Source organism: Macaca thibetana, chromosome 18 (assembly GCF_024542745.1).
Source record: "Macaca thibetana thibetana isolate TM-01 chromosome 18, ASM2454274v1, whole genome shotgun sequence".
Classification (NCBI taxonomy): domain Eukaryota; kingdom Metazoa; phylum Chordata; class Mammalia; order Primates; family Cercopithecidae; genus Macaca; species Macaca thibetana.
This window is the reverse complement of record NC_065595.1, coordinates 30,352,570-30,365,091: the sequence shown is the minus strand read 5'-3', so window position 1 is coordinate 30,365,091 and position 12,522 is coordinate 30,352,570. Positions and strand designations below refer to the sequence as shown.

Here is a 12,522-nt window from a genome sequence, read left to right as displayed (position 1 = left end):
GATCCACAGGCATTCTGACCAAATATCCTAGGTTATTCGTTAATAAAAGCACCCCAAAACAAACCCCCGAAATGCCTACCTTAATCTGAGGTCTAATCATTAACTGTGTATAATTACAGGGCATTTAAAAAGAAATTTCATAATGTACCAAAAGTACAATCCATAAAAGAAATATTGATAAATTTGATTTCATTAATATTAAAAAATTTTGCTCTGTAAAAGATCCTTTTAATAGGACAAATAAGACAGGACTGCTGAATGACTGGGGAAAAAAAGAAAAAAACCATTTAAAACATGAAAAAAAAAGATAAGCTATAGTTTAGGGGAAAAAACCACATATCGGACAAAGAAGTTCTATCTAGAATACATGAAGAATTCTCAAAACTTAACAGCTAAAAGAAAAGGTAAAAACTTAACAGCTAAAACAATCTAAATTCTAAAAATCTAATTAGAAAATGGGCAAAAGATATAAAGAAACATTTCACCAAAGAAAATGTACAGATGGAAAATAAGCACATGAAAAGTTGCTAAACATCACCAGCCATTAGGTAAATACCAGTTAAGCCCATGATGAGATATCACAGCACACTCGTTAGAACAGCTAAAAACAAAAACAAAACAAAACAAAAAAAACAATAACGCCACCACCAAAAGGACCAGGATGTGGAAAAATTGGATGTCTCATATACTGCTGGTAGGACTATAAAATGGTACGGCTACTCTAGAAAATAGTTTAGTGTTTATTTAAAAAAAAAAAAAAAACATTTACGGCTGGCAGTTGTGGCTCACGCCTGTAATCTCAGCACTTTGGGAGGCTGAGGTGGACGGATCACCTGAGGTTGGGAGTTCGAGACCAGCCTGATCAACATGGAGAACTCACACCTCCACTAAAAATACAAAAATTTAGCCGGGCTTGGTGGCGCATGCCTGTAATCCAAGCTACTTGGGAGGCTGAGATAGCAGAATTGCTTAAACCCAGGAGGCAGAGGCTGCAGTGAGCTGAGATCACGCCATTTCACTCCAGCCCGGGCAACAAGAGTGAAACTCTGTCTCAAACAAAACAAAACAAAATTTGCATATAATCCAGCAATAGTATATGATAATTATCCTCAATAAATGAAAACATATGCTCACACAAAAACCTGTACACAAACGTTCCTGTCAGATTTACTTATAATAGAGCAAAACTAGAAACAACCAAAATGTCCTTCCGTAAGTGAATGGTTTAACCAAACTGAGGTACATTCATGCAATGGAATATTACTCAGCAATAAAAAGGACAAACTAGCAATACCTCCAACAACTTGGATGGACCTCAAAGGCATTATGTTGAGTGAAAAAGGCCAATCTCTAAAGATCGCATATTGTGTGATTCCATTTATATAACATTCTTAAAATGATGAAATTATGGGGATAGAGATTAGTTGTTGCCAGGGTTAGGAATGATGGGGGATAGGGGTGAGAGTAGTGAGCATGACTCTAGAAGGATAACATGAAGGAGATTTTTGCAGTGATGGAATAGTTCTGTATCTTGATTGTAGTGGTGGTTACACAGATCTACAGGTGATAAAATGGCACAGAATTATACACACACCTTGCACGACTGTCAATTTCCTTGTTTTAATATTGTATTACGATTATGTAAGATAGAACCATTGGGGGAAGCTAGGTGAAAGGTAAATGGAATCTCTGTACTATCTGTGCACTTTCTGTAAACATATAATTATTTAAAATTAAAAATTAAAAACAAAACCAAACCACTGGTAATTTTTTGTCATTATTATCCATTTCATTTCATTACTATTGCTGAAAACAATTTCACTGTATAATAGGGATCACTAAAAATTATCTACTCCAGGTATCAAATATTCTACGAATACCACTGAATATATCAAAGAGAAATGAATGCATATGCCATAAAAGGACATGTCTATTCATCATAGCTTTATTCGTAAGAGTCCCAAACTGAAAATAACTGAAATGACTGTCACCAGGAAAACAAATAAATTGTGGTATATTTACACAATGGAATACAAAAAAAAAAAGCACAAGAAAAAGAAGAGGAAAATTTTCATTCTGCTTTATGTTAATATACGTATTAAAGCCTCAACTGTATTTTCAGTAATAGGGTCTAATAACGCATCCTTACTCAAAAGGATGTTTGCTAATCTATGTTGAGGAGTTGGCAGTGTTGCATTCAAAACATTAAAAACAATTTGTTTTCAAATTACATCACTATAGGATACATTTGTTTCTTTAAAAATTTTAACAATTCATCTAACTAGCAAAAACTCAGTTATACAAGTAAAATCTGTAAAATGCTGCTAAATCCATACATTTTAAAAGCATAACCACTTATGAACCATTTGGTTTTCTTACTGTATTAAGAGAAATTTACTAGGGAGTAGAAAATATATGAATGGTCCATTGAAAGTCACTTGGCTAATATACCATTTTCCACTCACAGCATCTTTTCCCCCCAGCAACCAGTAGCAAAGATGTCCAAATCCCACTGAGGACAGGGTATGAATGCATGCTTTACACAGGCTTGAAAATCCAAGTCTAATCCTCTTTTGGTCACCTCAAGCTTAAGACCTAGACAAATCCCTACCTGTAGAACTCAGTTATCTATCTACAAGCCAAGTAGGGTGGCAAGTTGCTTCTGGCCCTGTGCATTACCACCCTGGGTTTCTTCACTGCCCTCCTTCAGCAGCTCCCCAAGCCCTGAACCTTCCAATTCCCTCTCCTTTTAGCAGTCTGAATTTACTTTTAGGGGCTGCATCTGCAACTTGTATCCACTACTCACTGCAATGGCTTACTTTTCCTTCTGGCCTCTAGTAGGAGGGTTGAGGGTTTAGGGCTGTCCACATTATTAATAGCGACTTCATGGCAGAAAGAGCAGATGGAAGAAGCTTTTCTCTGCACCATGTCTTGATCGCCTCCACAGACTTCATTTTTTTCCTTTTCCCATCTGTTGACCTTTGGATTTCCGGTCTACTCAAATTTTGAGTGCTATGAAAAATGAACTCTTCTATTCCTTCTGTATTCCACCAGATTTAAACTCAGGTATTTTTGGATCATCCATTCTTGAATCTGGCTTAACATGACAGACACCCTGCCCCATTCATACTAGATGACCTAACAAACTAAGTGACACTCACTGTCACAGAGCCTGGCATAAAGTAGGAGCCCAAACATATTTACTGAATGAATAAATGCTAATGGCTATGTTTTAAACACTTCCAAGTAATATTTGGACTTTAAAAATCCCTTCTGAATATAAAAACCCTAGCCAGTTACTCTAAAATTAAAAGACAGATGAAATCGATGATTTAGGGCATTCCATGGGTCATATCATGTGATCATCACTGCACTGAGAGATGTGTCTGAAAAAAAGGGGCAAAATGCACCATCACTACTATTATTCAACATAGCACTGGAAGTCCTAGCTAGAGCAATCAGACAAGAGAAAGATATAATGGACATCCAAATTGCAAAGTAAGAAGTCAAATTATCCTTGTTTGCAGATGACATGATCTTATATTTGGAAAAATCTAGACTCCACAAGAAAACTCTTAGAACTGCTAAACAAATTCAGTAAAGTTGCAGGATACAATATCAACATACAAAAATCAATAGCATTTCTATATGCTTACAGTGAACAAAGTGAAAAAGAAATTTAAAAAGTAATCACATTTACAAAAGCCGCAAATAAAATTAAATACCTAGGAATTAACCAAAGAAGTGAAAGATCTCTACAATGAAAACCATAAAACACTGATGAAAGAAATAGAAGAGGACACCAAAAAATTGAAAAGTATTCCATGTTCTTGGATTGGAAGAATCAATATTATTAAAATGTCATACTGTCCAAAGCAATCTACAGACAAAATGCAATCCCTATCAAAATACCAAAAACATTCTTCACAGAAATAGAAAAAACAGTTGCTCATGCCTGTAATCCCTGCACTTTGGGAGGCCAAGGTGGGTGGATCACTTGAGACTAGGAGTTCAAGACCAGCCTGGGCAACATGGGGAAATCCCGTCTCTATTAAAAATACAAAAATTAGCTGAGTGTGGCATTACACATCTGTGGTCCTAGCTACTTGGGAGGCTGAGGCAGGAGAACTGCTTGAACCTAACCTGGGAGGCAGAGTTGCAGTGAGCTGAGATCCTGTAAGTGCATTCCAGCCTGGGCAACATGCACTCTAGCCTGGACAACCGAGTGAGACCCTGTCTCAAAATAAAATGAAATAAAATAAAATAAGAAAAGACAAAAAGAAAAGAAAAAATAATCCTAAAATTTGTATGGAACCACAAAAGATCCAGAATAGCCAAAGCTATTCTAAGCAAAAATAACAAATCTGGAGGAATGACATTACCTGACTTCAAATTATACTACAGAGCTATAGTACCTCAAACAGCACGGTACTGGCATAAAAACAGACACTTAAACCAATGAAAAAGAATAGAGAGCCCAGAAACAAATCTACACACTTACAGTGAACTCATTTTTGACAAAGGAGCCAAGAACATGCACTGGGGAAAAGACAGTCTCTTCAATATATGATGCTGGGAAAACTGGATATCCATATGCAAAAGAATGAAAATAGACCCTATCTTTCATCATATACAAAAATCAAATCAAAATAGATCCAAGACTTAAATTTAAGACCTCAAACTATGAAACTACTACAAGAAAACACTGGGGAAAAATCTCTAGGACATTGGTCTGGGCAAAGATTTCTTGAGCAATACCCTATAAGCACAGACAACCAAAGCAAAAATGGACAAATGGGATCATAACAAGTTAAAAAGCTTCTGCACAGCAAAAGATACAATCAACAAAGTGAAGAGAAAACCCACAAAATGGGAGAAAATATTTGCAAACTATCCCTCTGAAAAGAGATTAATAACCAGAATATATAAGGAGCTCAAACAACTCTATAAGAAAAAATCCAATAATCCAATCAAAAAATGGGCAAAAGATTTCAACAGACATTTCTCAAAAGAAGACATACAAATGGCAAACACGCATATGAAAAGGTGCCCAACATCACGAATCATCAGAGAAATGCAGATCAAAACTACAGTGAGATATCATTTCACCCCAGTTAAAATGGCTTATATCCAAAAGATATAACAAATCCTGGTGAGTATGTGGAGAAAAGGGAACCCTTGTACACTGCTTGTGGGAATGTAATACAACCACTATGGAGAACAGTTTGGAGGTTCCTCAAAAAACTACAAATAGAGCTACCATAAGATCCAGCAATCCCACTGCTGGGTATAGGTCCAAAAGAAAGGAAATCAGTATATTGAAGAGATAGCTGCACTCCTATGTTTGTTGTAGTGCTGTTTACAACAGCTAAGATTTGGAAGCTACCTAAGTGTCCATCAGCAGATGAATGGATAAAGAAAATGTGGTACACATACACAATGGAGTACTATTCAGCTATAACAAAGAATGAAATCCAGTCATTTATAACACCATGGATGGAACTGCAGGTCATTATGTTAAGTGAAATAAGCCAGGCACAGAAAGACAAACATTGCATGTTCTCACTAATTTGTGGGATTTAAAAATCAAAACAATTGAACTCATGGAGATAGAGAAGGATGGTTACCAGAGGCTGGGAAGGATAGTGGGGGGTTGGGGGTGGAGGTGGGGACAGTTAATGGGTACCAAAAAAAAAAAAAAGAATAAATGGATAAGACCTACTATTTGATAGCACAACAGGAAGACTATAGTCAATAATAACTTAATTGTACATTTTAAAATAACTTAAAGAGTATAACTGGATTATTTGTAACTCAAAAGACAAATGCTTGAGGAGATGGCTACCCCATTCTCCATGATGTGCTTATTTTACATTGCATGCCTGTATCAAAACATCTCATGTGTTCCATAAATATACACAGCTACTATCTACCCACAACAATTTTAAAAAAGAAAAGAATAAAGGGGCAAAATGAACAAAATATCCCGAGAAGTATAATGGCAATTTTTTTTTTTTAGTGACAGGGTCTCAGTCTGTTGCCCAGGCTAGAGTCCAGTGCTGCAGTTGCAGCTCACTGTAACCTCGAACTCCTGGGCTCAACTGATCCTGCTGTCTCAGCCTCCCGAGTAGCTAGGACTAGAGGCATGTGCTACCATGCCCAGCGAATTTATATATATATATAAAAAATATGTTTGGAATTGGAAAAAATATATATATTAATATATATGCTTATATATTTTTTATATATATATATATATTTTTTTTTTTTGACAGAGTGTCACTCTGTTGGCCAGACTGGAGTGCAGTGGCACCATCTCGGCTCACTGCAACCTCTGCCTCTTGGGCTTAAGCAATTCTCCCGCATCAGCCTCCCGAGTAGCTGGGATTACAGGCGTGTGCCACCATGCCCATCTAATTTTTGTATTTTTAGTAGAGACAGGGTTTCACCATGTTGGCCAGGCTGGTCTTGGACTCCTGACCTCAGGTAATCTGCCTACCTCAGCCTCCCAAAGTGCTGGGATTACAGATGTCAGCCACCGCGCCTAGCCATTTTTTTTATTTTTTTGTAGAAATAAGGTCCCACTATGTTGCCCAGGCTGGTCTCAAACTCCTGGCCTCAAGTGATCAAAGTGCTGGGATTATAGGTGTGAGCTACTGTGCTTAGCCAAATAACAGCAATTCTTAATGTTCGGACTCTTAGAAGTATCAGAAGCACTAAAAATATAACTGAGGAATTATAATAACATTATAAATATATAATAGCTCTTGCTCTAAGAGCTGTAGCTTTAGGGAGGGAGACTTTTTAGTATATTTTTGCTTTAGAGGTAAGGAATGTCTTGGTTTGTGATATTAAAAGAACCTGCTAAGCTTCTAATTATATAACACTATAGATCATCTCAGAGGATCACTCTTGGGCATTCCCATACAAATCTTCCCTCTGTAAGTGCACAGTAGTGGGTAGTCTATCAGGGCATAGACTCAAGAGTACCCGACGATGGAAAACCACAATGAAAAGGGATATGGAGGCAACCACAGGACCAGATTGAGTACAGTAAAGACCAGGGATCTAAAAACTGAGGGTCACCATGGGTCTGGGTCAGGAAGTGCCTTATAAACCCAGGTGATCAGACCCCAGTGATCAGAATACCAGGCAAGGAAACAGACAATAAAGAAGAGAGGAGAGAGAGCCGGGCATGGTGGCTCATGCCTGTAATCCCAATACTTTGGGTGGCTGAGGTAAGTGGATCACTTGAGTCCAGGAGTTCAAGACCACCCTGCGCAACATGATGAAATCCCCATGTCTACAAAAAATACAAAAAATTAGCTGGGCAAGGTGGTGCATGCCTGTAGTCCCAGCTACTTGGGAAGCTGAGGTGGGAGGATCACTTCAGGCTCAGGAGTTGGAGGTTGTAGTCATGATCATGCCACTGCACTCCAGCCTGGGTGACAGAGCAAGACCCTGTCTCAAAAATGACAACCAAAAAAAACCCCCCAGGGAACCCAAGCACACACAGGTAGAGACTATAGCAGTAGGGGGAGAGCCCAACTTTACCAAAGATTTCTTGGCATAGGAGCTTTTGAAGAACTTCCTGCCAACAGCAAGGGTGAGGTTAATACCTAAAGTTCAGTAACATAATCTCCTTTGTTACTTCCATTCTAATTGAGAAGCAAGCACAGAACATTAGAACATAGTTCTCAAGCACACATTGTATTATTCAATGATATGTAATATACTGCCAAGACTTAAAGTCACTACTGTGTATATCCTCTTAAGACTAATTTACTTTAAATTAGCATTCTCAAATCCATTTTAAAGTAGCAACTTTGGATTCTGTTTGTGTGTTTTCTGATTTCATTACCTGAATTGCTGGTCTAGCTTTTCAGCCACAAAATCCTGCCTCTCTTTTTCATTCTTCTCTTTTAGTAATTTAGTTTTCTCTCTCATCCTATCTCTTTTCTCCTCAATGGTTTCTTTCTTCAATTGCATTTCTGTAAAATACTCATTTTCTTCTAATGCTAAAAGTTCACGTAGCCTGAAACAAAAAGCCAAAAAAAAAAAAAAAAAAAAAAACCTGTCATGCTACATGCAAAATTTTATTGATTTTTGTTATATTCAATTTCAGAATTATAGGTCTAATTTGTAAGAAGAGAAAGATCATTGCAGTCTTCCATAAAATAAGACTAGTTGGTTTGTTTTGTTTTGTTTTGTTTTGAGACAGGGTCTCGCTCTGTCACCCAGGCTAGAGTGCACTGTGATCATGGCTCACTGCAGCCTTGACCTCCTGGGCTCAGGTGATCCTCCCACCTCAGCCTCCTGAACAGCTGGGACTACAGCCAGAGGCCCCTATGCCCAGCTATTTTTAAATTTTTTTGTAGAGATGGGGTCTCACTATGTTGCCCAGGCCGGTCTCAAACTCCTGGGCTCAAACAATCCTCCCCCCTCAGCCTCCCAAAGTGGTAGGATTATACGCATGACCCACTAAGCCCAACCAACTGCACCATATTTTATTTGGTCACATAAAAATAAGATATGAAATATATATTTTTAACAAAAGAGTAAAATCAACAGGTTTCAATCAAAATAATGAAACATGAAACAATATATTGTTTTTCATCAAAACATAGGTTACCACAAGAAAAATATTAAAAATATTAACCAGCAATAGCTATGGATTTAATATATCTCAGCCATGATCCTCCCTAAATTTGATTTTTGACTGGTCAATCTCAAATTGTGGTTTTAGGAATATTTCATGGTTTGGGTCCCAGGTTTGTGAGCCTTACTTATTTCGTCTTTCTTCAATGTTAATGATAAACCCTTGCACAGCATCCTTGATTCTTGCTCGCACAAGGCTGTCCAAAAACTTGCAGTCATTGTGCTGGTCCCACTCAACTTTCAAGCGATCCCGCTCATTTGACTTAATGGAAGCCAAAATAGCATTATGCTTCTGATGGCTGCGTCGGATTCTTTCTAGATGGTGCTCAGCCCCTTGGCCTTTAGGAGGCTTGGGTCTCTGAAAACAAAAACCAACTATCACTTATAATAAGCCAAAGAATCAACTGCATATTTTCAATTAGTTATGCTCTCAATCAATACTCATACTAAATAAAATTGGATATAAAAAACTAATACATCCTACTACAACTGAATACAGCTTATGCACCTAAAGAGTAACTTGTTTCATTCTCTGAGCCTATACCTAAGATGTCATCAAAACAGTCTCAAATATTTCTAAAGTGCCATTTGGAAAAAAGTTGATGGAAATTTCAAAGTTAAAAATGTGAACAGGACTCTGTTGAGATTATCTAGTCAAACCCAGAGACATTAAGTGATTTGCTGAATTTGCTTCAAATAGGACAGATAAAACAAGAATTAGAGGTCTTCTAATTCCTGACCTTGACATAGCCACCCATTATTCCACATTATTTCTCCTGGTCAGACACCATAGTTATCACATCAAAATACTTTCAATGAAAAGATGCTATTATGTGAATATATAAGATATATGTGTATATACATGTATATATGTTTATATATGTGTGTATATGTATATGGATATATAATGAGTTGTGACAATAAAAGATCTTTTACTAAGAAGGAAGAAATGAAGTGAGGGAGGAAGAAAGAAGGGAAAAGAAAAAAAGCTGGTGGTAGAACTTTATTCCTATTTCTAGGGTGCCCAGAAGTTTTAATGCAAACAGTGTGTTCCTGACCTTTTGGGCTACTTTGAATTTCTGTAAATGTATTGTTTTTACAGAAATGTCCACTAAAAAAGTTAGAAATGCATGTGCCATTTGAATATATATAGATGCACTTAATGAAATCACAGAGACTATATCTTTTTCCTTTCTGTATTCCTAGCATTGAACATAATGCCTACTACAGTGAGGTTCTCAATAGGAATGAATGAATGAATGAATGAATGAATGAATGAATGAATGAATGAAACAATGTTGCTGTGTGGGCTTGATGCAATTTCTGCACCTCCTGGAGCCACCACGAAATCCATAGTCTTGAGCTTTGTATTTTCAGGAACAGTTTTATCAAGTCATCCTTAGGTGAGTTGTGAGACACTGGGGTGCTGATTCATAGAAACAAAACTCTTAAGAGGCAGAGAGAGAGTCAATCTGATCATTTACATTTAGAATATCACCATCAGGATTACCAGAAATACTAGGGTTACGTGTTTGTAATGAAGTCTCCTGAGGAAAGAAAATCAACACTTGAAGACGGTTTAATGAAAAGATTCAGGGCTCAGGGTAGGCATGAGGTACCTAGATTTAGCTGAACAAGATAAGGCAAGCCTGGGGTGGTAAGGAGACAGAAGATGATGTTGGGGGTTATATCACGGAAAGTAGCTAATCCATGTCAGAATTATTTGGAGCCTACAGCCAGTTAATTAGATGACTGTTCTCCAATACTGATGGCATTTTATTAATATAGATTTGTGAAAATAAAGCAAAGGAGGATCACAGTGGCACCCTGGGCACCATACACAGCAGGAATTAAGGCTCCCAGTGTGGGCTGAGAACAGGAATGAAACACCAAGATTATCTAGAAACACTGGCTCCAGCTGTCAGGACAGGAAACAGGGCTGAGGTATATTTTGGTTGAAGAGGTGAGAAACACCATGAGCAGTACCCATGTGGTCAGGAAGCCTTTTAAGGCTTGGGAATCATGTGAAGGACTCCGGTCTGGGAAGGACCCAATCTCTTGATAAGTTAGGGGTATGACCTGGAGTTCTCAAAAAAGGTGATGCCAATCCCGGCACAGTCGTGGCATTGTTCAAAATCTGTACTGTTCAATATAAATATAATGCAAAACAGATATGTAATTCTCAATTTTCAAGTGGCTGCATTTAAAGAAGTAAAAAGAAACAGGGTAAGTTAATTTTGATAGTATATTTTATTTAACCAATATATCCAAAATATTATCTTGTCAATATGTGACTCTAGGCACACTTCAAGTGCTCAAATGCTATATGTGACTAGTGGCTACCTATTGGACATCACAGCTCTAAACCATGCTAAAGTCAGGAAAACACAGGATATTTTACTAACTACTTTGGGTTTTCAAGGTCACTGAAGGCTTTTTGTTACTGTAGCATCTCAAATTATAGTTATTAGGATTATAATTTACAGTTCGGTTGTCTTAAAGAACAATGCTTTACATCCTAGGTTTGATTCTGGCCTCTGTCCATTACTAACTGAATTGAGCAAGTTACTTAATCTCTTTGAATCTTAGTTTTCTCACCTGTCAAATGAGCAAAACAAGTATCCTCCTAATGGATTCCTAGGAGGCACTCATCAAATAGCTGCTCCTTTTGATGTCCCATTATTCAGACATTACATTTTTCATATGTTTCTCCTGGGGAATTGTTTAGGGCCCAATTCTCATCTGTTGGTGGATTTAATTCTTGCAACACAGTTCTGCTACCTCTAACATCTATCTTTCTTATCACACTCAGACACTGGAGGAGCAGATGCACCAACTCTAACCTCTTCCTTTTCCTCTTAATTCTTCTTAAGTGCAAAGTATTCAACAGGCCTGCTTCTCTGGTTTAGTGATTTTGTTTGTTTTTTGTTCCTTATTGGTTCCCAACACAAGTAATAGCACCCAACAATGGCTCAGCCCCTGAGCCCTGTGTTTGGATACAGAACCCAAAGTAGATCTTCTGTCCTTCATGAAGTGTGTTTATAATTATCACCTTGAACCCTACAGCCTACTAATGTGTCCCATCTACTGCTTTCCAGCTCCAGATCTTGCAGTACTCAGACCTAAAGAAGGAGCAGGTCTATAGGTTGACTGAAGTTTGCTCTGTGCACTGTGGAGCATAATACAACTGTATCACTGATCTTTCTTCCATAAAGTGACACCACAGACAATATAGCACATCATTATTTACCGTGTTAACCTTTAGTGGTTTCATTATACATAATTTTTTTTGCAATTGGATTACAAGTTGAGCACCCCTAATTTGAAAATAAGAAATCTGAAATGCTCCAAAATCTGAAGCTTTTTGAGCACCCACATGATGGCATAAGTGGAAAATTTCACACCTGACCTCATGTAAGGGGTCACAGTCAAAACGACATATATTTATTCAGCATCCCCAAGGGGAAAATAAAATTACCTTCGAGGTAATGAAATATAGATAAATTCAGTGTTTAGACTTGGGTCTCCTCCCCAAGATATTACATTATGTATATGCAAGTTTTCCAAAATCCAAAAGAAATCTGAAATTCTAGACATCTCTGGTTCCAAGCATTTCAGATAAGGGATACTTAACCTGTATAAGCTCCTTGAAGGGAGGGCTCAGGCTTCAGTAAAGGATTAACCTTCCAGGATCATTGTATTCACCCCTGTATCTCCCACAATACTGCGTACACAGCAGGGGCTCAAGCAATAATTCTGCCTACATGGCAGTTTTCTGGCGGGTAGAAACTAGTTTGTAGAAATGAAGGAATCTACATGTATGGACCAATAGTGTCTGAGGTTCTCAGCAGGAACTATCAAATT

The 12,522-nt window shown here is 37.6% G+C and overlaps 1 protein-coding gene across 3 annotated transcripts in view; it reads right to left on the bottom strand.

Annotated features, from left to right (window-relative positions):
• CFAP53 (cilia and flagella associated protein 53) overlaps positions 1 to 12,522 on the bottom strand; it is a 40,844-nt gene that overhangs the window by 27,393 nt on the left and 929 nt on the right. For all 3 annotated transcript variants that reach the window (XM_050767757.1, XM_050767756.1, XM_050767755.1), the window contains exons 2-3: positions 8,787 to 9,016; positions 7,862 to 8,035 (exon numbers count right to left, since the gene is read on the bottom strand). In XM_050767757.1, coding sequence (XP_050623714.1) covers positions 7,862 to 8,035; positions 8,787 to 9,016 — 404 coding nt within the window. The remainder of the gene's footprint in view (positions 1 to 7,861; positions 8,036 to 8,786; positions 9,017 to 12,522) is intronic.